Below are 26756 nucleotides of genomic sequence, written 5' to 3' on the forward strand. Positions count from 1 at the left end.
GGGCCCTGCTAGGAGCCCCCAAAGTCCCTTTCGGACCGTCATGGAAAGGCTGTTGGAAAGGGACATCGTAATCCCTACAGCAGTACCTGAGCAGGTACGCCCCTATTGTAGGGAATACGATCCGCCCGTCAGAAGTGTCAGTCGGTCACTCAGACTGACCGACCTCATCATAATGCTGCGGTAGGAGCAGGATGTTGGTCGGACCGCCACGAACAGCCTGTAGGTGGTGGTCCGACCGACATCCTAATGAGGACCCTATGTGTTTAAAGCAGGAAGAAAAATTTTTTTTCAGTGAAAACACAGCACTTAGTCATAATTATTTTTTTAGAGTTTTATAATTTGCGAACTAGGGAGATTAAGTGATTTGCCCAGAATGGCATGATGTTGAGCGTCGTTGCGGAGACTCTAACCCAGTTCCCCACCTTCGAGGTTGACCGCTCTAGCTGTAAGGCTACATCCTCTCCCCAATGATTGGTTTGTATATGTATGCCCTAACCATAGTGTTTTCTTTTTTCTATAAATTACAATGAAAACTTAATAAACATATTTGAAAAAATGCATGAATGTAGAAATTTAGGATAATCTTGCCAAAATTGAAGATTCTCAGAATTGAATGAGAAAGACCCCAAATAAAGTTGGAAAAATATGTTGTCCATAATTTTGGAAACCTCTGCGGCAGTGATTGAGTTAAACTTATCTTGGTATCTGAAAAGACGTTAGAACAGTTAAAATGGTGCATTATTCCTCTAAGACAATAGTTAACATTTGAAATTTAACCAAACGTTTCATATACAAGGTGTGTAAAGAAATCATAGATGTTCCCTCAGTAGGCTTTCAATTCATTGTTTCTATGGTTTACTTTATCAGCACAATAAAGCATCATTATTCACATCATATTTTTCTTATCAGTTTTCCACATATATCTTGTAAATAACTCATATTTACATATAAAAGTGAGGTTTCATGGCTCAGTGGACTAATGCATGCACTGCAGGGATCTGTGTTTGACCTCATGGCTAGAGGCTCGAATCCTGGTGGGTCACTCAGATTCCTGAAGTTGCTAAAATGAACACTACTGATTTGGATAGCAATATCTATCTGTTTTATAGTGCGGGGTACCTCAGTACGAATGTGTGCTTTACAAAATCCACATTATGTTATGTTACTAACAGATAGTGTTGGAAAGAATTAAAAATAATTCTATTGTGAAAAATATTGTAATCATGGGTCATCTTCCCCAAATTCTAGCAAAGAAAGTACTTAATGTTGCTCCAGATCTCTTAAAACCTACTACCATTGGAACTTAAATATATTTCTCACAGCGATGCCCTCGAATCAAGTAACCGAGCCTTGGATCTGCTAAAATCCAATACCCCATAGATCAGAATGTAACAGTTGCAATCAGCATCGCCTATTCCGAGTTCAATCCTGTAGAATGGGGCTTTATATGTATTTTCTGGGCAAAAATTGCTGGAGTATGGTGTTAGCCAAAAACAGGGAATTGTGGTATGTGTCATAACAAGACTTACTGTACATACCAGAATTTCACAGGTTGCCTTTAATGAGGACTTTCACTATAACATAATGGGGTAACCCAATAGTTGTCTGGGGACCTGGATATCAATTGGTACAGAAAACAGTTGGTCCTGGACTTTATTCTAGCAAGCTTGAACTGACAAGCGAGGTGTCAACTTCTCCAGGCCCACAAATATTGAAGATGGCGATTTACTCACCATTACTAAAAATTAGGATTTGCTGCTTGGATTAATTACGCAGTAGCTTTAATTTGCATTTTCATATTCAGACCGCAACTGAAGTGCGGACATCTCATCCCTGGGAGCTGTGTTCAAGTATACATCTAATAGCACCTGTGAATACGTTGTCTCCCTTTTCCCTGTCCTGAGGAAGACTCGCAAGCTGAGGACTAAGATACCCTCTTTGCTTTTAAGTCGGGTCGAAACATCGACATTTACCCCTGAATGTCATCTTCACCCCACCCTAATAACAGATTATATTTCTCTGCTGTTGACAATTAACGGAAATGTTTATATAAATAATGATCAACGGTGGACAGGCTCTATGTAGCTGGTGTTGTCATTTATGACCAGTTATATTGTCGGAAGTGATTGAACTTCTGTTTTTTGAATTATTTTGATTTCAACTTTCCCTTTTTTCTCACTTTGTCTACTTATACACATGAGCACCACTTTTTGCACGCCCCTTCCTTCGGAGGAACCTCCCAACTCGTATCAAGTATGGTAGTGTTCTAAAATCAATAGGTTCCCATGTCTTCTATGCCAGGTGCACATATAGTAAAATCTTTTTGTATTTGATACTTCTTTGCTGACTGGATGCATGCATAAAATTGTAAATAAATCTTGAAAACTTTTAGTGTCTATAGCTTGCTCGAATAAAGTCCAGGACGAACTGTTTAATGAGGACTTTGGCATTTCTGTGAAGAACTGGCTGCTTTTATCAACAACTAAATTGCAGGGCATTCATATCATAATCATGCCTGCTAAGGATCTTCTTTGGGGCTGATTACGAGTGAGGCGGTCTTCCGGCCGCTGCACTCATGGTAGTGCAGCAGTGGTGGTCCACTATCTGCCAGATTACGGCATTTGAACACGTACTGTGGGTGGACCGCTACCTGCACCAGAGAACCACTGTTCCATGGCGGTGGTGTGGCAGAGGCCCAATGTAACATGCTGAGTGGGACTGGCGCAGTCCCGCTGAGCAGATTACTAGGACTTCCAAATGCCAGGCATTTCATAGAGGGCACCCTGCCATGAAAAGGCTGGTGGTGAAGGAACAAAGGAGGCCCTTTAGTGCCCCCATACCACCTCCACCATGGGGGTGCATTCAGGGGAGCACAACATGTGTCCCATGTCTGCTTACACCCCCAGTTACAGCACAGCTATAGAAGTATATAGGGATACAAACATCTCAGGTAATGATAGGGTAAACTGAGTTTCCACTAATTATTATCCTCAAAAACCTATGGACAAGTTCTCAATAGTATGGAAACAGCGGTGGCGATATAAGTACTGGACCAGCTATTTTCTCAATGTTTTCCAATATATTTAGCATTGGGTGTATGTGCTATGAAGGCCTTGCAGGGGTATACCTCTCATCAGGAGGGAACCAATTCACAAACTGCATTTTGTGAACCTTAAAGTAGTGCTACAGTAGTACTACTCGCCTACTAGAAAATGCAAACCTCAAACGGCTGGTAAGGTATGTTTCCACCGCTCTTATCTTCTCTATGCAGAGATCTCCGCCATGGTGGCAGAGATCTCCTACACATAGGTTTTTGAGTTAGTAGTAAATGTAGGAGAGGTACAGAGGTAGTGGTGGAAAATTGGGGAATAATTACTACTAAAAGAGAGGGGTTAAAGGAAATTTTCAGGAGGGGATTGCGTGGGACTTGGTATTGCAATTCGCAAAATACACTATTAAAGTTATTACAGCCAAAAATGTGTCAAAACAGGCTCAAATGTAGTCCAACCCAGGCATGGAGTAAATCAAGCAACAAATATGGCACACCACTGGTACTCCCAGTGGTGTAACAGCCCCATAAAAAGCAATTGAGGCAGGGAAATAAACTAACAGCCCAGAGCTACTAATGTTTAATTAATTCAATTAGTTAGACATTTCAAATTATATATATTTTTGAGTGATAGAAAATGATATATAGTAGTTTTTTTAATCAAATGATAATATATAATTCAACAAATAAAATAAACCAAATTTTTTATATAAAATAAATACATAACTTTCAAAACCTTTACCCATATACTAAATATTAAATATTACCAAAAATGGTAGTGAGGGTGAGTATTTTTTTAAAGTATTGCTTAAAAGAAATATTTTACAATTAAATTAATATATTTAAATAATTTTAATAGTTAATGCACATATATTTTGATGAATGAATGTGCTGTAAATGTTTATATTTATATTATACATGAAAATATTTGTAATTTGTTTTTAACTAAGCATGTTTATTAAATTTCCCCTAAACTCTACCATAGGGACCTCTCCACAACAGTGATGGAAATCTCGCCAACAGGTAAACGTTACTTGGAGTAACTTTACGATTGTAAATTCTGCTCTGTCAGGCTCTACTCACTCATTTGAGGGAGTGGAACTATGTAACACTACCCCTAGGTGTAAATCTCCTTTTGGAAATGGTGCTTAGCAAAATAAAGTGGAGAGTTACACCTAAGTACAGTAGTAAATATATGAGTGTGTATATATGCCTTTATGAATTGGACCCAATATCTTAACTATACAAGACAACCTTAGAATATCTCTTAGATTTCTAATAATGGAAAACTTCTGGAAAGAATGTATGTGGTAGCCTTTCCATTATACCATCTACTTGATATCTCCTTGAACCAGATCATAGTCTGCTAAGTTTTGATTGTAATATAGGCAACCCTCTACTAAAAAAAACTTTGCTGTATCTAAAATGTCTATCTAATTCTCAAGGTACCTACTCCTGCAAAGCTGAGAACAGCGAGCTGCTTGAGCAGGCTCAGACTGTTGTTAGACGCAAGAAAAGCACTAAATCAATTTTTGTGATCGTAGTCAAGGTGGATCTTGGTTGGCAGTGGTGTCAATAGCGTTGTATTTTTGTAATTATCGGAATACGTTTTTCTTTATATATTTATTTGTGTACTTAGTTATTGATTCATTTATTTATAAGATCAGCAAGTAACATTTCAAAACACATCTGTAAGGTCTGTTAGTCATCAGGCACATAGGAGAACTAATTAAGAGTATGGATTTGCATAAATCTTTGAGAGTATAACCGAAAATGTAAATAAGCTGTTGTTTGGAACACTGACTTCAAACAGGCATTTGAAATACTGTACAGCAGAGTTTATATAATCAGAAAACAACAAAAAGCTCATCATATTTACATTGGAAGGCACATGCATTGAAAACCATTCCCAACTTTTTTACCACTAAATCCTGTTGTTTTCCCAACATTTTGGAGATTCTAAAGATACCCAAAATTTCTGGATTAATTTGAGGAAACTGAAGAAGTAGTCAAAATATATCAACATTTTCGTTTTTTATTGAAAATACATGAAAATGTTCTGTGCAAAAAAGCTGTTTTTTCTCCTTAAAACTGAATTTAATTAAAAGGATTGCTGTGCCGAAATCACTATCATTTCAGCTTTAAGAAACAGGTAGGGTTGTAAAAGAATTTTTTTTACTACAGTGTTTGCATTGTTCTAACTGGTAGTTCATTTTCCCTATTTTTTGCAGTTTCAACCTACTTAAGAGTTTGTGGAATAAGCAGGTGTGAAACCCGTGGATGAACCCGGAAATCTATACAGTTCTATAAACCAAACAAAATCGGCAAGGGATCCTTTGTGTACATTGCTTATGGTTCCCCAAAAGAAAATAGTCTTTAAAATAATAACTGAAAATAAATAGGATAAAATAGCAATTGGTACAGCTTTCATATCTCTATTTTGTTTGGCCCGATGGCCAATTTACAAAAGTAACATACTGTTACGTCTGTGAGACCTTTCTGGTCTAAGAGATAGATAGAGTTTGCAGGTTGTTTAAAAAACACAATACCCAGAGCCAGCAAACGACCTTTTAATGATTGTTCATTGTGTACTGACCATTTAGCAATTTATATGGTAAAATGTAATGAATGACAACTTGGTATGAAGGAATCATATGCATTATTGAAACGTGCCCAAGATACTTAGACAAAGAATAGTGGGTATTTGTACCCCTCCCAGTTTGTGGTTACTCATAGTATAATGAGATTCAGAGGGCATTTTGGAGACCAAAAATGGAGATAAATCCAATTGGTAATAACACAATCTCTATTATTCTGTGTTCCCACCCCTCCCCTGATAGAGACAATACCCCACTTGTGTGACTGGGTCTATCACTCACAACACAAATAACCCCAAAAAGCGATGTGGAAACATTGACTTTCAGGCATGAAAAACAACTTTTTAGTGATGTGGGTAGTATTGAATGTGGGCAGGGCTGTGACACCACCCAAGGAAAACTAGCAAAAAATTAAGGGGCATATTATCAAGGTCTGGCGTTAAAATTATCGCCGCTTTATCAGCAGAAAACTCCCTCTGCACTGATGAAATCTTATTTCCCTTGAGAGATGTAGGGAAACCCTTTCCTAAGGTACTCAAAACACTAGAGGCCTGATTTAGATCTTGGCAGACGGGTTACTCTGACACAACGGTGACGGATATCTCACCTATCGGGTGATAATATGCCGCAGAGAATTCCAATAGAAGCCCAGGTTCACACCAGAACCTGGGCTTCTATTGGAATTCTCAAGGGCATATTATCAAGCCCATTATCGCCGCTTTAGCGCCATTTTTCTGCCGATAAAGCAGCGATAATTTTAACGCCGGACCTTGATAATATGCCCCTAAGACATTTATGAGAACTAGACACCCGGGGGAGTCCAGAGTGGTATGAGTTGCATGGACCCCACTATATGTTCTTACCCACAATGCCCTGCAAAACCCAAAGTTTGACTAAAATCACATATTTTCCTCACATTTCTGTAAGGGAAAATTCTGGAATCTGCAGTGTATCCACAGAATTCAACTGTTGGTCATAGGCATGCATCTTCGAGACGTCCTTGAAAGTGCAACCAGTTGAGTTGAGACTAAACTGAATGAGAGATTATCGTATTCAAATCCTAAATGAAAATCATATTTTACCCCAGTGCTACCTTAAATGAATACAGCTCAAGGGTAACACAATCTGTAACTATCCAATAAAGTTTTGTAAATATTGGGACAACATACTACTACTTACTAAAATGCTAGACAAATCAATTTTCCTTCTGTGCTACATTACCCAAATTTGTTACCTTGCAAGAAAGAGGTAAGACAAACCATACTAAGGTTTTCCAAGCTAGCACAGCAATAACCTGGAGACCTCAAAATTGTGTAAGAAGGCAGATATCCTTCTCTACTACATTACCCACAGTTAACACCTCAACAGAAAAGTAAACTCAAGGATTAAACTCTGCATGCAATTCACTTAATATTGCTTAAGCTAATCAGAGCCAAACAGTGCCATACTTTATCAGAAGAGTCCTGCACCCACAAGACATTTCCAAAAGCAAGACCCAAGGATATCAACTCGAGCATAATATTAATAATCATGATATGACAATAGCATCAGCGAAGCAACGGTACTTGCTTGCAAATTGCTTTTCCAATGCTGCTACCAGGAATAGAGAAGACTGCAGTGGCGCGTTGAGGATTGATGTGTAACAGAGTTCAATGGCAACAATGACAAGGAATCATACGGGACAAAAAAATAAAAAGCTGAAATACTTGCAAAAAACTTTCTCAAAATAAATGTGGTGTGGTCCCTTTGAAGACAAGTGCCACACCTATCTTTGGTGTTATGAAACTTTTCTTAGAATTATATCATAGGTACTACCTGATCTGCACTGAAGTTATCAGAGCCCACCACGTGGTATATCGTAATCTATTACCTGAATTCTAGGGCTAACCTTGACAGAGCCCTGTTCGGGATGCTGTTCTGAAGTTGAGACGTGTAGCTGTGCGCCTTCATGGAGTAGTAGGTATGTAGGAGGAAAGAGGCAGAAGAGTAAGCAGTGAGCTAAGGGGGTGCCTAAAAGTTGTGATTTTTCAAGAGAGCAGATTCCAATGTCTGTGTTGGAGAGATAGCATGCACAGAGAGTTGTCTAGAAAGATCAAGAATGTTGTATGCAAGGCATCTGGGGAGGCTGAAGGGAGGTGATGAGTTAGGCAGTACTACTTGGGAGGTAGACAGATTTAGCATGGTCAAGTGCAGTGGAAAGACTGGTGAGAGCTTGTTTATATGAGTAATGGTTTTCTGTAGCCTTGTTCTTGTGCCATTTACAGAGGCGTGTGCTCACCAGTGTTTGGGAAAACAGATATGTGGTGTGATCCATGGTTGAGGTCTTGATGATATTGGAGAGAATGTCTTCAAAGGGTAGTGATAGTCAAAAGTGTGCAGAATGGTTTTTGAATTTGGAAAATGATGCATTCTTTACTAATTACGTGAGGTTGTTGTGTATTTGGCCCAGAAATGCAGGGAGAGAGGCAGTAGAGTGTTTTCCTTTAGACAAGAAGGGGGTAGTAATGGGGGAAGGAAGATTCAAAGAAGATGGTGACTAGTAATTCAGTGATTGCGTGATCAGAGGGAGATGGGTTAATGGTGAGCAGGGCGTGTCACAGCTCGCTAGGGATCAATATTTTTATTTTTAAATCTTTTTATTAAACATTAAGAAAAAAAAGGAAAACAAGTTTCAGATCATCATCAGTTACATTGTAGCAGTACAGGATGAACATTATCACAGGCATCCCAGAACATGACGAATGTCTTTGGCACATGCTAGCTGGTATTATCGGTACAATCTATAAATATAGGAACCTCTCGTCTCTTTGACAATTACTAGAGCACCCCCTGTGACACTGTCCACGGACCTCGATGTTCCGCCCACGCCCCCCATATCTTTTCGGCTATACGTGGGCAGCCCCGGCTCTGATATATCACCCACTCCGCACCCTGACATCAATCCATATCTTTCTTCTAGGTTTCCAGTATGGGGTCGTCGCCGCCCCACATGCCTGGGTGATGTTTCTCTTGATGTTTCTCTTGGGCACCACCCCCCCCTGCTAAGGCCAGGCAAGTCTTGGCCCATTGTGGCCATGTAGTCTCTCCCGTTACTCCCAGGATATGCCCCCTCGGGTCTAGTGGGACACTCTCTCCCACCACCTCTGTCATCATGCGGGTAATACCATCCCAGTATCCTTGAATTTTGGGGCAGGACCACAAAATATGAAAAAAGTACCCGGACTCTCCACATCCCGGAACACACTCATCTGTCGTACAGCTACCCATGCGTACGTGGACCATGCGAGAGGCATACTATCTATGGAAAAGGCGAAGCTGGACAAGCCTAAAGCGTGCCTGAATGGCGATTTCTCAAGGGCTCTGTAAGGCCTCGGCCCAGTCATCGTCCTAGAGTAGGCCCACGTCCGATTCCCATTCCTCTCGCAGAGGGCCCAAGCAGTCTGGGGAGTTATTCACAAGCTTCTTATAAGTGAGAGATATTGCTTTATCAATCATGGGATCTAGGAGAAGGCGGTCCTCCAGTGGCGAATACTCCGGTAACGGAGTGCCCTCCTTCAGGGGACAGTGAAGAGCATCTCGTAGCTGTCGGCATCTGAGGAATTCTCTCCCTCCCATTTGGAACTCCTCCCTCAAGGTGGCGAAATCTATCATCTTGCCTCTCTTCCAAACATCCCCCAATAGATCGACCCCATTGCCGGAATCCCTTTAGTCGTTTCAGTTCACTCAAACGGTCTCCGTCCCATAGAGGGGTCTGCTCCGTGAGCTTGGCCTCCCACCCTGTCATTTTATTCGCCTTATGCCATACGATACCTGTACGGGTGTACAAGGGGAGGAGGGGATTGCCTCTTCGTTTTTTATACAGCTCCATCTGATTGTTAACACTGTTCACTGCTAGCTGGTCTACTTTGTATACCGGTTCCTCAAGTGGGGAGAAGACCCATCCGTTAATATTGACAAGCTGGGAGGCCCTGTAATATAATCTAATGTTAGGAACAGCCAGGCCCCTATCATACACTCCTTTCTGGAATTTCTTGAGCGCAATCCTGGGGCTGCCACCCGAACCCCCCCACAGTAACGTATGGTGTTCGGATTCGTCAGAGCGGAAAAATGCCTTCGGTATTCAAAATGGTGTGTTTTGAACCACATACAGTAGGCGGGGGAGAGCCATCATTTTAAAGAGAACTGCTCTGCCCGCCAGGTAAACAGGTAGCCATCTCCAGTGGGCAGCATTGTCTCGAAGACGATCTAGTTGTGCCTGTATTTTTAATCGCATGAACTCATGCTCCGAGTGTGTTACCCATATGCCCAAATTTTTAAATGTCTCCTTCCTCACTAGCGCTGAGCATACTGATATTAGGGGAGGGAGCTCCCCCGCCAACGAGAACACTAGATATTTGTCCCAATTAACGCAATATCCAGAGTATATTCCGAACGATTGTATGATATGAATAAGCCATTGGAATATTTAGCGCGGCCTGTGGGCGTACAGCAGAATATCGTCAGCGTATAAGGATATTCGCTCTTCCCAGTCTCCAGCAAGATCAATTCCTCTGACCAGTGGATCCCCCCCCCGAATCCAGACCGCTAATGGTTTCAATGCTAACGCAAACAGCCTCGGAGACAACGGGCAGCCCTGCCTCATGCCCCGATGGAGCCTAAAGGCTCGGGATATATTCCCATTGACCCAAACTCACGCCATTGGGGCGGTGTATAATAGGCAAATCCACTGCCGTAGCTTCGGACCCATCCCAATTTTATCCAGGACAGTGAACAAGTATGTCCATTCGATGCTGTCGAACGCCATCTTGGCATCGAGCGATAGGAGGGCGGCCGGCACATCCCGATTGCCTTGGGTCATCTGTATGACGCCTTATAGACGTCGCAAATTAAGCCTGGTACTCCTATGCGGCATAAAGCCGGATTGATCTGGGTGAATGAGGGACTGGACAACCAAGCTCAAACGGGTTGCAACTACCTTGGCCAATAATTTGGTTTCAAACTTAAAGAGGGAGATAGGTCTGTATGAACCACACAGGTCATGTGGTTTACCTTTCTTCAAGATGACAACAATGGTCGCCATCCTCAGATCCTCTGGGAGTTGACCCTCGTCCCTTGCACCGAGAAATATATTGAGCATGTGTGGAGCTAATTTGCTCGCCGCGCACTTGTACATCTCTGTGGGTAGTCCGTTTGGGCCTGCCACTTTCCTGGACTGCAAATCATGTATGGCATTTTCTACTTCCTCTTCGGTAAAGTCCGAGTCAAGCACCACTCTATCCTCCTTCTCAAGTGTTGGCAGAGCCATATCTTTCAGTAACTCGTAGGACTCTATCTCCCCCCAGCGTGGTTCGTGATTGATATATGTTCTCAGAATACTCAGCAAAGACCTCTGCTAATTCTGTGCCCGTGCCAACCCATGAGCCGTCCTCAGTCCTAATTTCGGAAACCCAATTACGACTCCTGTCCTTCTTTTTGAGCCTGGCGATTAATTTGTTAGCCTTGTCTCCCAGATCATAGATCTTCCTCTGTGTAGCTAGTGCGTGCGTGCGAGCAGCATATTTTTGCTCTAGATCTTTAAGCTCGTTTTGCTTGAGCTTAAGTATATGTTTGTGCCCGGTATCCCCCTTTGGCTCAGAGGCCATTGCCAGCTCAAGATCTAGAATCTCTCGTTCCAAAGATTCACACAGCACATTTTTCCTTACGCTTGGCGCCACTGGTTGCCTGCACAAAATCCATGGCCACCACCTTATACGCCTCCCAGAGGATACAATCAGAATGTACTGAGCCCACATTTTCAGAAAAGTACTGGTCGGTGCGCTCTACAAACAGGTCCCGAAATTCCTGGGGGCCGATTCACAGAACTAACTTAAGGCAAAATCCTAAACTTACTACTTTTGGTATTCACAGAAGTTAGGATTTTGTCTTAAGTTTGTCTTAAGACAAACTTAAGACAGACTTAAGACAGTCTTAAGACAGACTTAAGACAGTCTTAAGACAGTCTTAAGACAGACTTAAGACAAACTTAAGACAAACTTAAGACAGACTTAAGACAAAATCCTAACTTCTGTGAATACCAAAAGTAGTAAGTTTAGGATCTTGTCTTAAGTTAGTTCTGTGAATCGGGCCCCTGGTCTTTAAACAGGAAGGGGTCTAACCTCGGCGGAAGAGACCAATCCCGCCTAGGCCCGTATAGCTGAACCTCTACCGGTGAATGGTCCGATATCCCTTGTGCCTTATGGCACCCCCCCAAAAAAGTTACACCGATACTGTGTGCGTGAAAACATAGTCAAGACGTGATCCGCTGCCGTGGGCTGCGGAGATATGCGTGAAGTGTCTCAGGGTAGGATTGTCACACCTTCAGATATCCGTCAGTCTAGAGCCCTGGTGAATGCCTGCAGATGTCGGGGTTCCCAGGTCCCAGGGAAATTTCTATCCCTGTCCATGTCAGGGTACATTGTGTCATTCATGTGTCCCCCCCCAGAATCAGGGTCCCCTGCGGCAGATCGAGTAGGAGCTTATTAAGGTCAGGGAGTGTAGTCTTGTGAAGGCGTTGGGGAATATAGACCGAGCAAACATTGACCCCTTGACCCTCCCATGTCCCAGACAGGGCGAAGAACCGATTCACGTGTTCAGACCAGGTGCGGTGCACAACAAAAGGCACCAGGTTTTTAGTGAGTATGGCTGTGCCCCTAGAGAATGTGGTGAAACCACCATGCGCCCGAAGTGTGTACCAAAATCGATTAAGTACCAAATAGTTCGTGCCCTGGAGGTGCGTCTCATGTAAGAGCACTATGTCTGGGGAATGCCTTCGAAGGTATTGTAGAACCATAGTACGTTTTATCTTGTCCCCCAGACCGTTCACATTCCAAGAGAGAATTGTCAGTTTACCAGCTAGGTGTGCTGCCATTTGGGAACCATAGGCGTCTCCTCCCCCCTCCAACCCCACCCGCGAGCGTGCCCCCACCTCCCTCAGATATCATGTAAAATGTGGGGTTGCAGATCACGGCCCGCCGATGGCGGAGCAATGTGTCCGAAGCATAAACAATCAAACAAACAGCGAAAAGTCCCTTAACAAAAACCCACCTCCCTGCCACCCTGCTTTGTAGGCCTGAAACTACCCACATCCCCAATAGCAGAGCGCCTGTCGCCCCAAAGAACAAGAAAGTGTTATAGGGCTGCCTGGCAACAACACCCAGGAGTGCCCACCCCCAGGGCCCGCAAGTTCGCCCGAGAACAGCTAGGACAGCTGGTGCATATACAACCCAGGCCCTATCAGCCGAGACCAGGGCGTCAGTGTATTTGAAGACGTACAGCAGCCTCCCCCCAGGACAGTAAAGGAGAGATCTATACCTGGAGTCCAGTACCACCCATATGGCGGAGCACTGAAATGAGTTCAGTCCTTCATTTTCCTTCGCTCATAGGACTCCCGGACCGGGAGCTCCTGGATCTGGACGCCGACCTCGTTCCTTCTGTGCGTCGGTCCGGAGATTCAAGACTGCGGTAGCGACTTCCACGCCAGTTTGTCTCCTACCTCTGTCGGTGAGCCAGGGGAGGACCCCCATCCAGCCATCGTTGGACCTCTGCAGGCGGTGTAAAGAACCAGAATTTTTGTCGCCCTCTATGACCTTGAGCTTCACAGGGAAAAACATCATATATTTGACCCACTTGTCCCTGAGGGCTGGTTTGACCCCATCGAATGTGCGCCTCTCCTGTTGCACTTTTTGGGTAAAGTCCGGGAAGAACCGAACTGTCGCGTTCTCGTATGCGAGTTCACCTCGCACTCTGACAGTCTGTAGGATTGCATCATGGACTCAGAAATTCAATATGCGCAGAATAATTGTCCGTGGGGGGCCCCCAGTTTCGGGATCTGAGCTCTGTGCGCCCTTTCCACACAAAACAGAGGGGACAACCTCTCAGGTTTGAGGTGATTTACGATAAGATCCCACCACACGAATGTTGTTGCAGCGAGCCCTCCCTTCCTGATCATCCAGCTGCAAAGCCATCATTTTGATTGATATATGTTCTCAGAATACTCAGCAAAGACCTCTGCTAATTCTGTGCCCGTGCCAACCCATGAGCCGTCCTCAGTCCTAATTTCGGAAACCCAATTACGACTCCTGTCCTTCTTTTTGAGCCTGGCGATTAATTTGTTAGCCTTGTCTCCCAGATCATAGATCTTCCTCTGTGTAGCTAGTGCGTGCGTGCGAGCAGCATATTTTTGCTCTAGATCTTTAAGCTCGTTTTGCTTGAGCTTAAGTATATGTTTGTGCCCGGTATCCCCCTTTGGCTCAGAGGCCATTGCCAGCTCAAGATCTAGAATCTCTCGTTCCAAAGATTCACACAGCACATTTTTCCTTACGCTTGGCGCCACTGGTTGCCTGCACAAAATCCATGGCCACCACCTTATACGCCTCCCAGAGGATACAATCAGAATGTACTGAGCCCACATTTTCAGAAAAGTACTGGTCGGTGCGCTCTACAAACAGGTCCCGAAATTCCTGGGGGCCGATTCACAGAACTAACTTAAGGCAAAATCCTAAACTTACTACTTTTGGTATTCACAGAAGTTAGGATTTTGTCTTAAGTTTGTCTTAAGACAAACTTAAGACAGACTTAAGACAGTCTTAAGACAGACTTAAGACAGTCTTAAGACAGTCTTAAGACAGACTTAAGACAAACTTAAGACAAACTTAAGACAGACTTAAGACAAAATCCTAACTTCTGTGAATACCAAAAGTAGTAAGTTTAGGATCTTGTCTTAAGTTAGTTCTGTGAATCGGGCCCCTGGTCTTTAAACAGGAAGGGGTCTAACCTCGGCGGAAGAGACCAATCCCGCCTAGGCCCGTATAGCTGAACCTCTACCGGTGAATGGTCCGATATCCCTTGTGCCTTATGGCACCCCCCCAAAAAAGTTACACCGATACTGTGTGCGTGAAAACATAGTCAAGACGTGATCCGCTGCCGTGGGCTGCGGAGATATGCGTGAAGTGTCTCAGGGTAGGATTGTCACACCTTCAGATATCCGTCAGTCTAGAGCCCTGGTGAATGCCTGCAGATGTCGGGGTTCCCAGGTCCCAGGGAAATTTCTATCCCTGTCCATGTCAGGGTACATTGTGTCATTCATGTGTCCCCCCCCAGAATCAGGGTCCCCTGCGGCAGATCGAGTAGGAGCTTATTAAGGTCAGGGAGTGTAGTCTTGTGAAGGCGTTGGGGAATATAGACCGAGCAAACATTGACCCCTTGACCCTCCCATGTCCCAGACAGGGCGAAGAACCGATTCACGTGTTCAGACCAGGTGCGGTGCACAACAAAAGGCACCAGGTTTTTAGTGAGTATGGCTGTGCCCCTAGAGAATGTGGTGAAACCACCATGCGCCCGAAGTGTGTACCAAAATCGATTAAGTACCAAATAGTTCGTGCCCTGGAGGTGCGTCTCATGTAAGAGCACTATGTCTGGGGAATGCCTTCGAAGGTATTGTAGAACCATAGTACGTTTTATCTTGTCCCCCAGACCGTTCACATTCCAAGAGAGAATTGTCAGTTTACCAGCTAGGTGTGCTGCCATTTGGGAACCATAGGCGTCTCCTCCCCCCTCCAACCCCACCCGCGAGCGTGCCCCCACCTCCCTCAGATATCATGTAAAATGTGGGGTTGCAGATCACGGCCCGCCGATGGCGGAGCAATGTGTCCGAAGCATAAACAATCAAACAAACAGCGAAAAGTCCCTTAACAAAAACCCACCTCCCTGCCACCCTGCTTTGTAGGCCTGAAACTACCCACATCCCCAATAGCAGAGCGCCTGTCGCCCCAAAGAACAAGAAAGTGTTATAGGGCTGCCTGGCAACAACACCCAGGAGTGCCCACCCCCAGGGCCCGCAAGTTCGCCCGAGAACAGCTAGGACAGCTGGTGCATATACAACCCAGGCCCTATCAGCCGAGACCAGGGCGTCAGTGTATTTGAAGACGTACAGCAGCCTCCCCCCAGGACAGTAAAGGAGAGATCTATACCTGGAGTCCAGTACCACCCATATGGCGGAGCACTGAAATGAGTTCAGTCCTTCATTTTCCTTCGCTCATAGGACTCCCGGACCGGGAGCTCCTGGATCTGGACGCCGACCTCGTTCCTTCTGTGCGTCGGTCCGGAGATTCAAGACTGCGGTAGCGACTTCCACGCCAGTTTGTCTCCTACCTCTGTCGGTGAGCCAGGGGAGGACCCCCATCCAGCCATCGTTGGACCTCTGCAGGCGGTGTAAAGAACCAGAATTTTTGTCGCCCTCTATGACCTTGAGCTTCACAGGGAAAAACATCATATATTTGACCCACTTGTCCCTGAGGGCTGGTTTGACCCCATCGAATGTGCGCCTCTCCTGTTGCACTTTTTGGGTAAAGTCCGGGAAGAACCGAACTGTCGCGTTCTCGTATGCGAGTTCACCTCGCACTCTGACAGTCTGTAGGATTGCATCATGGACTCAGAAATTCAATATGCGCAGAATAATTGTCCGTGGGGGGCCCCCAGTTTCGGGATCTGAGCTCTGTGCGCCCTTTCCACACAAAACAGAGGGGACAACCTCTCAGGTTTGAGGTGATTTACGATAAGATCCCACCACACGAATGTTGTTGCAGCGAGCCCTCCCTTCCTGATCATCCAGCTGCAAAGCCATCATTTTGTGTTGGTGTGTCAATTTCAGCACGCGTTCCTCTAGCTTGCGCACTACAGATTGGAGCTCCGCTATACTCTCCTCGGTCACCATGAACCTCTCAGAGGTTTTCCGCATGTTAGCCCTCATGAGGTTCATTTCTATTGTGACCTTATTGATTTTAGTTTCCAAATCCGTGCCCACTGATTGGATCACCGCCATAATTGACCTAAGGGAGGGTTCATCTCCGGCCAGCTTATCTACATGCGCCCCCTCCTCGGAGTGTTGGTGTCGTGGGACAGTATATTTGTCCAGTTTGTAAGCTTGTGTCGCGGCCGGGCCCCTTTCGGTTTCGTCATAGCGGCTTTCGCTCTGGATGGAGACAGAGAGGCACAGCCCCGTCCCCCACGTGTCACCACTCCGGCACGGCACTATTTCCCGGGAGTCCCAGGCCCACAGGCTGAGGGTGGTGACACTCTCCCTTCGTAGGGTGCCCCGCAAGCTGCCTGCAGCTCTCTCAAGTTGAAGGGCGGGGTGTGCGCACTGACGGGGTCCAGCCACGCCAGCATATCACTTTGGCTGGCAGCCACTTCTGCTCAGTCCTCCCAAGATCCACAGTACTCCCAGCAATGGGTACCCCGGCTATTCCATGCTGAGGCCGCAGGTGTCTGAAAGGAAGGTGAAAGTTCAGTCTGTGGTTTATGTACACTGGTCCCTGGTTGTGGAGAGCTTTGAAGGTGTGGATCAACATCTTGAAATGGGGGACCAGTGGAGTATCTTGAGGTGGGGGTGATAAGGGTCCAATTCGGCAGGTCTAGGATGAGTATAGGATGAGTCGGGCTACTGAGTTCTGTATGATTTGCAGTCTCTTGATGAGGTGGGAAGTGCTTCCTACGTAAAGTGTGTTGCCGTTGTCCAGTCGGCTGGTGATCAGGGCTTGTGTGACGGTGCGTCTGGTGTCAATGTGGAGCCACTTGAAAATGTTGCAGAGCATGCGAAGGGCGTTGAAGCAGGCGGATGAGACTGCGTTGATCTGACTTTCATGGTGAGCTTACAGTCCGGAATGATGCCAAAGTTGCCGGTGTGGTCCTAGTTTGGAGGGCCACCAGGCGTCGTTTCATGGTGAGGTGTTGTTCCCGAAGATCAGCACTTCAGTCTCGTCTGTGTTGAGCTGTAGGCAGTTGTCTCTTATCCAGTCAGCGGCGCTCGCCAGGCACCTGCGGACGTTTGTCAGTTTGGCAAAGGGGTCTTCCAATAATGAGAGAATGTGCTGAGTGTCATCAGCGTAGGATATGATTATGATATTCAGTCCATACAATCTGACGACGTTGGCCAAGGGAGTCATGTAGGTGTTGAACAGGGTAAGGCTGAGGGATGAACCTTGAGGGATGCTGCAGATGGTGTTCTTGGGTTCCAAGCTGAAGGACGGCGGATTATCTGGGTTCTACCGGTGAGGAAGGGGGTCATCCACTTGAGGGCAACTCCTTGGATTCCAATGTTGTGAAGCCTTTTGATCAGAGTGTGGTGTGATATTATGTCGAACAAATTGTTGTGCTTCCTCCTTATACCTCACCCTGTTACTCCCTTACCTACTGAGTACTTAGCTGACATTCCTTAAGTCCTTTTTTTTTACTGCTCATGTTTCTCCATTGGCTACCTTGATTCTCCATGTTCTTTTGCTTTACATAGAATTACCATTGACACATAGATAATGGTGAGGCTCAATTGGGGACCTTAATGCCTTTTCTTCTCTACCTGTGACAGAAAGCTGAAATAATGATGGTTTTTTAAAGATGCTCAAGGAGCTGAAACTCTTCCTGAATTACATGAAAGGATAGTTGAGTACGGCTCTGCGTCCAACATCTTCAAGGCTTAGGCACCAAGAGGTTTCCATTGCTTTTCACATTTGACTGATATCAATTCTAGAGTCTGAGGGCTTGCGTAGTGCCCACAAGTCATCAGCATTAGGATATTCTGAGATTCTATGCTCAAGTGTAACCAAGCTAGTGAACAGCTCCCTTAGCTCAGGGTAGTTTTTCTTTAGATCCGACGAACCTTAACAACTCTCATTTAGCTCAATGTTGAGGAGGTTCATTAATCCAGTCAAATTTCTGGACTGCTATCAATTCTGAATGTGGCATTTGGACTAATCTGGCCACGGTGTGGCCATCATTTGTTTTATTTATCTTATTTTATTTTTATTTATTTTATTTCAGATCTTTTATATAGCAGGACTAAACTTAGATGGAATTACAGAGAACATTGTCATTGCAGCTGAATTCCTTGCGATAATTTCTGGAAATGATTTAATCTAGCAGTGTTCTCAAAAACAATTTCACTGGAAAACAACCTTTCAAAATTCAGTACATTATTGCAGTGTGTCGCCTTTGCAAAAACCTTTTTTATGAGTCAATTCACCTCCAAGATCTACCTTTTTTGCAGTGTTTTCTAGCAGCTATATTTTTTGATACTTTGCCAACTTCCTGAAATTGAAGAGGTTGATGAAGATGACAAGTGCCACAAATGTTGCACCCTCTTGATATACATTTTTTTTAGTAAGTTTTGAAGAGGGAAGCTAGGTCAGTTTAGATCCATCCCAGCCCTTACATACTGAAGAATATCGTAGGCCGTGCCAATATCACCCACTTTTTCAATATTTTTCCTTGTGACACTGATTGAAAAATTAGATTTTGGTTCTCTCACAGAAAACATTTCTTGATGGTCAACACAACTCCAGTTGTTTTATTTATGTTACTTGTAGTAATAAGAAGCCAGTACTAATGATAGTGTTGAGAGGTCAACACCTGCATATAGCTAGATACCAAAGGTCTGTATTTAATGGTGCTTACTGCAAAGGGTGCATTTCCAAACTATACATTATTTACAGATGTAATACCCTCATATTGCATCGTTCTTAATTTGTTTAAAAATAAATAAGTGCAGGGTCACACTTCCGGTCTGATTGAACGCTGGGGCTGCCGAATACCGAGGCAACCTAGTGTGAATTCCACTTTATGCCCTGCTCTTCCACTCTTTCTCCTTGTCTCACGATTGCCTTTTTTTTTTGTCTTCTGTTTTCTCCCTTCGTTTTTGGTTTTTCCTCTGTTTTGCTTCTTCCTTAGCTGTCCCTTTTCTACTTTTTCTCTCTTGCCCTGCGTGAAGGTTGAGTGTTGAAAAATAAGTCCCTGTACCCAAACATGAGCGCTGGTGGCCACCACCTGCTCAAATGAAGCATTGCTCATGAACTGTATAAGTTCAGGGAGGCGGGTGTACTTTGACCTATTTTCTACCAAGCTAATGTACTCAGGAATTTGTGTTTTATAATCAATATTTATTTTCATTTATGGTTTTAGTAATGCAATGGACAGATGCCCCAAACCAAAGGAACAACCAAAGGAAGGGCTCTTCTGGTAAAGGAAGGCAGGAGGAGAGGGTAACAATAGGCAACATACCTAGGCAGACTCAGGACCAAGACCTTTGCAGAGAAGGTGGGTCATCAGTTGTTTGTGGAATTTCCGGAAGTCTATTTCGCACTGAAGGCAAAAGGCAATTGCTTTCAGAGGGAGGAGCCTTTAACAATTTGGGGCATATTTATGAGAGCTTTGCATCATGCTTTAACCACACAACGTGGTATATGTGTGATGCAAACCTCTACGCCAGATTTATGAAGCCACACAACGCCACTTTGCGTCTCTTTGAATGGCTTAAAAAATCTGGAGTAAGGCAACGCATCGCAAATCACTGCAATGCCTTACTGTGTACAAGGGAGGCGTTCCATGGGCATTGCGGTGGGTGTGATTTTTGACGCATTCCCAGACATACCAAGACTTCTAAACCTGGGAATGTGCCAAAATGTTATGCCTCCCCAGGAGCATGATGCAAGGAGGCCTGAGTTGGTGCTAGGCTGCCAAAACGGCGCCACCACAGGGGCAAAGGTCAGAAATACGCTCTATTGGATAAATATGGCGCATTCATGCCCTTTCCCCAGAAAAGTCATAAATATGGCCCTTTGTATCTAGGCTGTAGTAGCGGCAAATAGTGCTTGAGGGGATTACCTTAGATATCTACCTGAATGTTAAGGTAGAAATATGGTGGAAAGATATGCAGGAGCTTTCTTGTGTAAGGTATAATGGACTAGTCATAGAGCTTTATAATCGGCCCTTTGTACAGCTGGAAGCAAGTGCACTTTAGTGATATAAGAGCAGGTGAGGTGTGATCCTATCATTTTAAGCAGCATAGATCTAGCTGCATTGTGGTTTCCTCCTCACCAGGCTGGGCTCTGGTGAGGGGATGCCATGCCCAAACAAGAAGTGTGGTATGATGTAGGGTTTTCCCTGTGGATGGGACCAGGAAGGAGGTTTGTCATGCAGATTCCAAACCCATGTCTGGCAGAAATATGTTTAAGTTGTCTCTGTGGGTGCACTGCATTGGGGATGTGGGTCTTCTGACCTTTCTCCTAAGCCTCTCCCAAGGTGGAAGCGGAAACTGTCACTTAGCTTTTCACTGGAACCAATACAGCGTGAGCTTGTTGCTATCTTTCCTATGTGTTGGTTGACGTTTGTGCTGGTAATTGAGGCGCCGCAAGGTCTGCTGACACCCCTTGTGTAGTTATTCTTGGACTCAGTATTGTGCTAGTATACTAGTAGAGTGACCTCATATTTTCCTTCAGTATGGAATTTGCTGCCTTGTCTCACTCAGTTAGGGTATTTAAATCCCACCTGGTTTCCAAATAGTGTTCTGCCTGGCCCTGTTTCCAGGATCCAGTGTGTGTCCCTGCACCCAACCTACCTTTGTGGTTTCAAAAGGTCCGGTTGTCATTCTGTAGTGTAGTTCCAATATCCCTGAAAAACATGTGTTTCACTTCTTTGTAGAAGTGAAACACATGTGTTACTGGATTTGATTCTGGGAATACTATCATGAATAGAATATCTCTGTCTGGTGAGATTCATGTGCCTCTATCACGAAAACTGCTCTACTACCTCTTGGTGTTAGGCCATGTTTTATAAGTTTTAGAGTGATGGCTCTCCTTAAATTTGGTGGGATGTGTATAACACCGGCCTCATCTTCATTAAGACCTGTAAGGTCAGCCGCAGCTTGACCGTTGTTGATAATAGGATCATCATCCGACATTGTTTAATGAAAATTGCAGAGCAAGTTTCAAGGGAACAAAGATAAGGTGCACAATATTTTGGAACACTGTATCTTTCAACGTTGAACAAAACCAAACAGCTAATACATAGGACTTTCGTCCTACTCAGCTATGGCGGATATTATCCCTACCCACTCCAGACGTCTTATGGAGTTTTATGAGTAGAGGGTCTCTGAGAAAAGCACGACTGAGTTACTACAGTATCTAGCGTTAAATTAGTGCCTTACCAAACCGTTGGGCGCCATGTAGTGTAGTTCCTATATCCCTGATAGGCTCTGCGCATTGGAATAACATACACTATGGATTTGACATAGTACTGAGGTCAGTATGTCTCTATCGAGTATATTAAACTTAATTACTTATGTGTGCCAGCTAACTCAGAGGTCACTTGAAACTTCTCGAATATACAAGAAGGGATTAGTCTCTGACAACCGCATAAACATGACAACTTTGTTTCCCTTTAGAATCGGAACAGTCTTAGAATCGTGGAAACAATAGATAACAGTTTCACTCAGTAAATCGTGCATGCTTCGTTTCTACAGAGTTGCACAGAAATAGAGAGATGGACGTTTCAATAAAAGCGTTTATTGAACAGTCCTATTTCTCATGCAAGAGATATGAATTGCTACAATCGTAAGACAGACTGCGAAGTACAATATGTATGAGGTTAGCAGTAAGATAAAATAATACTGCAATAGCATGGTTTGTAGCTATGACATATATTAATCAAAATACATACATAAATAACATAAGCTAAAATGTGATACTCATCTGATGCTTCTAAATTGTTCTACCCCAGTGTACCTAACCTAAGTGCAGTACGAGGTTTGAAGTAGGTGTTATTTCTAAAGTATAGCTAGCTATATTTTAGTTTAGCCAAGAGTTTCCAAAAGTTTATCTAAGTTCTAGTCAGCTCCATACCTTAGAATGAGAGAGGTTGGAATCTCTTTTCTGGACTCGATAGTCTAACCCCCCGCAAGGGAAGTCAGAGAGCTCTGGAGCTGTAGTCTCTGCGAGGAGGATGGCAGCGTCAAGTCAGTGCATCAGGCTGGAACTCGATCTCCTTCCGAACTTGCTGTGGCAAACCGCGTAGTCTGGGTTGGATCGAATCCTCCGGGAACCGCAATTTGCCAGAGCAAGTACTAGTATATTTATACCTTGAAGATGTCTAGGAATGCCAGTATTGACGTAAAAGTCGGGCAGAGGAACGTCATAAATGAACGCCTAAGGAATAGATGTTCAAGCATACTTAATGAGTTCTTGGAGAAATCAATATTCAAGCTGAGGGAAATTCCTAAAGGCTTACGGGTCTGGTTTTCCAAGAATACGTTGTGATGTTGATGGACGGATGTAGGTGGCCACGCCTGTATTTGGTTTGTACGGACAATGCCTAAATAAGGGCCGGATTTCTATGTCCAAATAAGGGCAATGTGAATTGTACCTATATAAGGGCATAAATCGGGAAACCGATATACGGAATCTAAATCTGCACACAACAATTCTCCTATACCTAATGCAGTGTATTTGGTTTCTCCTTCTCACATCTTCAGTGTTCTTGGCCCTCGTCCATTCTCTTATTCCTCTGTGATGGGAGAGAAGCGAAGAAAGCAAGCACAGCATGGCAACTTTAGAAGTATCACTAGCCGTCTAGAGACTTAAAGCAACCAGTATGAACAGAGCATGATTTAGAAATTACGTTGTATTGTCTAATGAGCACTGTTCATAACAGGGTAAATTAAAACGTGTCCCGGCACTATAGAAATAGTGCGCACACCCACACAGATTACAATTTAAGAACCTCTCCTATGTTTCTCTTAATGTGATTCAAATAGCTGCTTTCTCTATGCTCAGCTCTAGTTAGTTGCAAATAATACATTTTACAACAGCCCTATACCATTTCTGTTTATATTCCATTCCGTTCAGATTTGAGACAATTATAATCAGAATTAACGTTCAAATGAATGTTATCCAAATGTTTCATTTAGGTTACATCACAACATAAAGCCATTATTCTTCAGAGAAGTTACAAGTCCACCTCACATCAACTGTCCGTCAACACGTTTCATGATTGTGGCCCAGACGTGTAAAGCCATTTAGCGTTCCCAAAGCTTGAGAATCACCTAAACACAGGGTTTGCGACCACTAAATGGCTATTTCAAATGTACCAACCTCATTTTGCAATTCTGCAACACGTTATCAAATTGGAAAATGAGTTTAGAAAGGTATAACGAATAACTATTTGGAAGGGGCATGTTAAGGATGTTCCTTCTGAATAATGATTCATGATGGTAGGTGTCAATGTTTTGCGACCAAAATCTAGTAGCAAAAAATTGAAAAGTTACATGCTCTCAAGTTGTGGTGGTCACATATTCAAAAGAAGAGATAAATAAAGGATATTGGGGTGTTTGCAGAGGTCCATGGGACTACTGCCAACTTTTTAACAAACTTGATAAAAAATAAGTTCAATTGCTGTCCCGTTAGCTTTAAAGGAAAACAGCATTCATTTAGAAATAAAAGTTTATTTTAGTTAAATGGGTTCACAGATATGGTTGTCTGCTAACCATTCCTGTGATGGCATCCAGTCGTAGATGATCACTGTTGGCAACGTACTTCATAAATATTGATGAGGTAGGTCAGATTGCAACCAACTGCAATTCGGAATTTTGTGATCCAACCTATTAATACATAGGTCGGTTTGCAGTATTTTTTTCCATTTGCATAAAGTTAGTACACAATTTTCAGCCCATTTGTGCCAATGGAAATTTCATTCATCCGGCCCCATATAACTTTCTCAAGTGTTAGTAGTTTCTGTATGCAGTTCAGTAACAGAAATGTAGTTTAAGGTTTTTTTTGGTGAACATTATCAATTCCTTTTGACAATAGATATGTGTACCCACTGTATAAAGCTGGAAGTACTTACGAGACCCATAAATCCAACATTTAAGCGAAGAGTTTCAATATGAAGCCCATAAAAGAGCTCTAGTGTTGCGACATAACACTCAGTGAATGCTATGTCACAGGGCAAGCACCCCATCATGGGCTTCATATTGCACCGGCTATCTTGAAAACTGGATTCATATGACCATGCCTACTAATCCAGATTGACTGCACAGTTGCCTTCCATATGCTGGTAGAGCGGAACCTTTAGTGTTAATAATACTCAACAGGAAGAAGGACAGCTTATAAAACAATTTTCACAATCGAAAAAATAAATTGCACAGTATAAGGAAATGCCTCTTTTTCTATGATCATCCTCAAGTTTTTCAACTGATGCTGCTGATTTTTCGACTCAGAGTGCATGGAGGACTGCTATCCAGACCTCAGTGCCAGTGCCAGAACTCTAAAGTGTATGTCGAATTGGCTGTCGATTTGGAAATGGCTAACTTACCTGTAAGTCCCTAGTAAGTGGTACATTGGTACCCAGGGCATGTAAGTTAGAGGGGTGCCCCAGGGCTTGCAGCACTGATTGTGCCACCCTGGAGGTCCCCAAGTAAAATGAGTCCCCCAGTCTTCCACTGCAGACTGGTAGAGCAGCCCTGCACTTCTAGCCCGACTTTGCCATTGAAAGCAATGCAAGGCCACTGCTTACATGCGTGTATGTCATCTCTCTGGCAGACCTACCAATCCCTAAAGGCAGGGTGCAACATATGACACAGGCAGGACATGTACTGATAGTAAAACACACAAAACTTCTGTTTGTACTGTGGAAAGACTTGGTCGCCCGATTGGCGAGAACAGGGTTACACGCTGACCCCCTCAGCTGTGCTAACTCCTTAACGTTGCAAACAAAGTGGGCGCTCCAAGGTATCAAACAACTTGTTACATTAAGCCCGATTTGTATCTCAAGGCAAAATTAGTGTAACTTGTTGCAGTGTGCAGCTTTACTAAGGCTGCCACTTGGATGTCTTTGAAACTCCAGAGCCTTCTGCGCTGCGCACACATGGAGCCTGATCTATGAGACAGCCTTCTGCCATCCTGAGAGAAATGCTAATGACTCTCAGGAAGGAGAACAATGAGGGATTGCAGGCCAGGGGGGTGTCACTTCCGTCCTGCAGGAAGCCACTTAGGTGTTAGCTCCAAGAGGCAGGGTTCAAAGGTGAAGCCGCCTTTGAAGGGCAGATGTGTAACACTGGGGGGAGAGCTGCCCATTGTTGAGGTAGACAGGCGGGCACGGGGAGAAAAGAGGGGAAACCAGTTGTTAAACTGGTTTCTGCAGGAAAGTGTTGCCCTGAGGAAGCCACACTCCGGGGGGCTAGTGAGGTCTGAACACCGTGAAAGAGTTTTGCCTTCTTGGGAGTGGGCAGAATGGTACATCCTGGGGCAGCCAGATGCCACACTCCACAGGAAGTGATCACAAGGTGGGAGGGAAACTGGTAGTCCATTGCCTTCCAACCGCATCCTGCACTGAGGGCACTTTCTGAGGATAAAGGGGTTACCCCTGGCACCCAGACCTCAGATCTCGACCGACATGGAAAAACGACCGAAGAAGGACTGCCCTGATGCACCTAGAAACCAGCAAAGAGAGGCTGCACCTTCAAAGACTGCACCTGAGACCCAGTGTCTAGCGAAGAGTGCCTATCATGTCCTGCTGAAAGAGGAGTTGTCTCCAGAGTCCTGTCAATCCAAGAGATTCCTGCAAGGGCAAGTTGGTAGCCCAAAGTCTACAAGTTTCTACCACCACTGCCGTACAGCACTGAGGACTAAGATCTGATATACAGGGTTGCACCCAAGTTTGTTGAGCCCTGGAGTGCTGTTGGTAAGCTGCTGAGACCCTCAGAAGGCAACTTATTGAAGGATTGGTCTGTGACTGCGAAAGTGGGTGACTGGCAGTCCAGTTGCGATTGGACTTCGGCCAGATTGGAAGGGACTTTGTTGGACATCGACCCCGCAACTAGAACTCCTTCACCATCTTCGTGGACTGTGGAATCCCTCCAGGAAGGCCCCCGTCGATCGCGTCACATTCACAGCATCAGCACAGTGGAGGAGTGTGGCTCAATGGTTAGAGCGGCAGACCCTGAAGCAGAGTTCTGGCCAGGGATCAGGGTTCGATTCCCGCCTCGGCGGGGCTCGGGCTCAATTTCCTCGGACCTGTCTATTCTCGCCTCAGTGCCTATTCTAATCACGGGCCCCACGCTGCAACTCTGGGCAATAGCTTGCTTAGCCTCCACACCGGCCCCAACAGCGCTAAGGATGCCTGGCTTCACCCTGGGGGTGCCCAGGAGTGGACACTTCACAGGGAAAGCCAGGAGGGGTTCCACAGCGGTATGAGTATCAGCGCCAGGAAACCGCAAAGGCGACACCGCAAGGTGGCCGTCTGGTGACAGT

At 44.5% G+C, this 26756-nt stretch overlaps 1 protein-coding gene across 9 annotated transcripts in view; it reads left to right on the forward strand.

The window, feature by feature from the left end:
- Window positions 1-26756, forward strand: part of LOC146863858 (uncharacterized) — a 343419-nt gene that overhangs the window by 290381 nt on the left and 26282 nt on the right. For 8 of the 9 annotated variants that reach the window (XR_014976576.1, XR_014976577.1, XR_014976578.1 and 5 more), the window contains one exon: window positions 4035-4072. The exons of the other annotated variant lie outside the window; for it this stretch is intronic. Coding sequence is in view for 4 of the 8 variants with exons in the window: in XM_085640690.1 (XP_085496816.1) it covers window positions 4035-4072 (38 nt within the window). In the remaining 4 variants the exon portion in view is untranslated. The remainder of the gene's footprint in view (window positions 1-4034; window positions 4073-26756) is intronic. 9 annotated transcript variants of the gene reach the window in all.

This window comes from Triturus cristatus, chromosome 2_1, assembly GCF_964204655.1.
Source record: "Triturus cristatus chromosome 2_1, aTriCri1.1, whole genome shotgun sequence".
Classification (NCBI taxonomy): domain Eukaryota; kingdom Metazoa; phylum Chordata; class Amphibia; order Caudata; family Salamandridae; genus Triturus; species Triturus cristatus.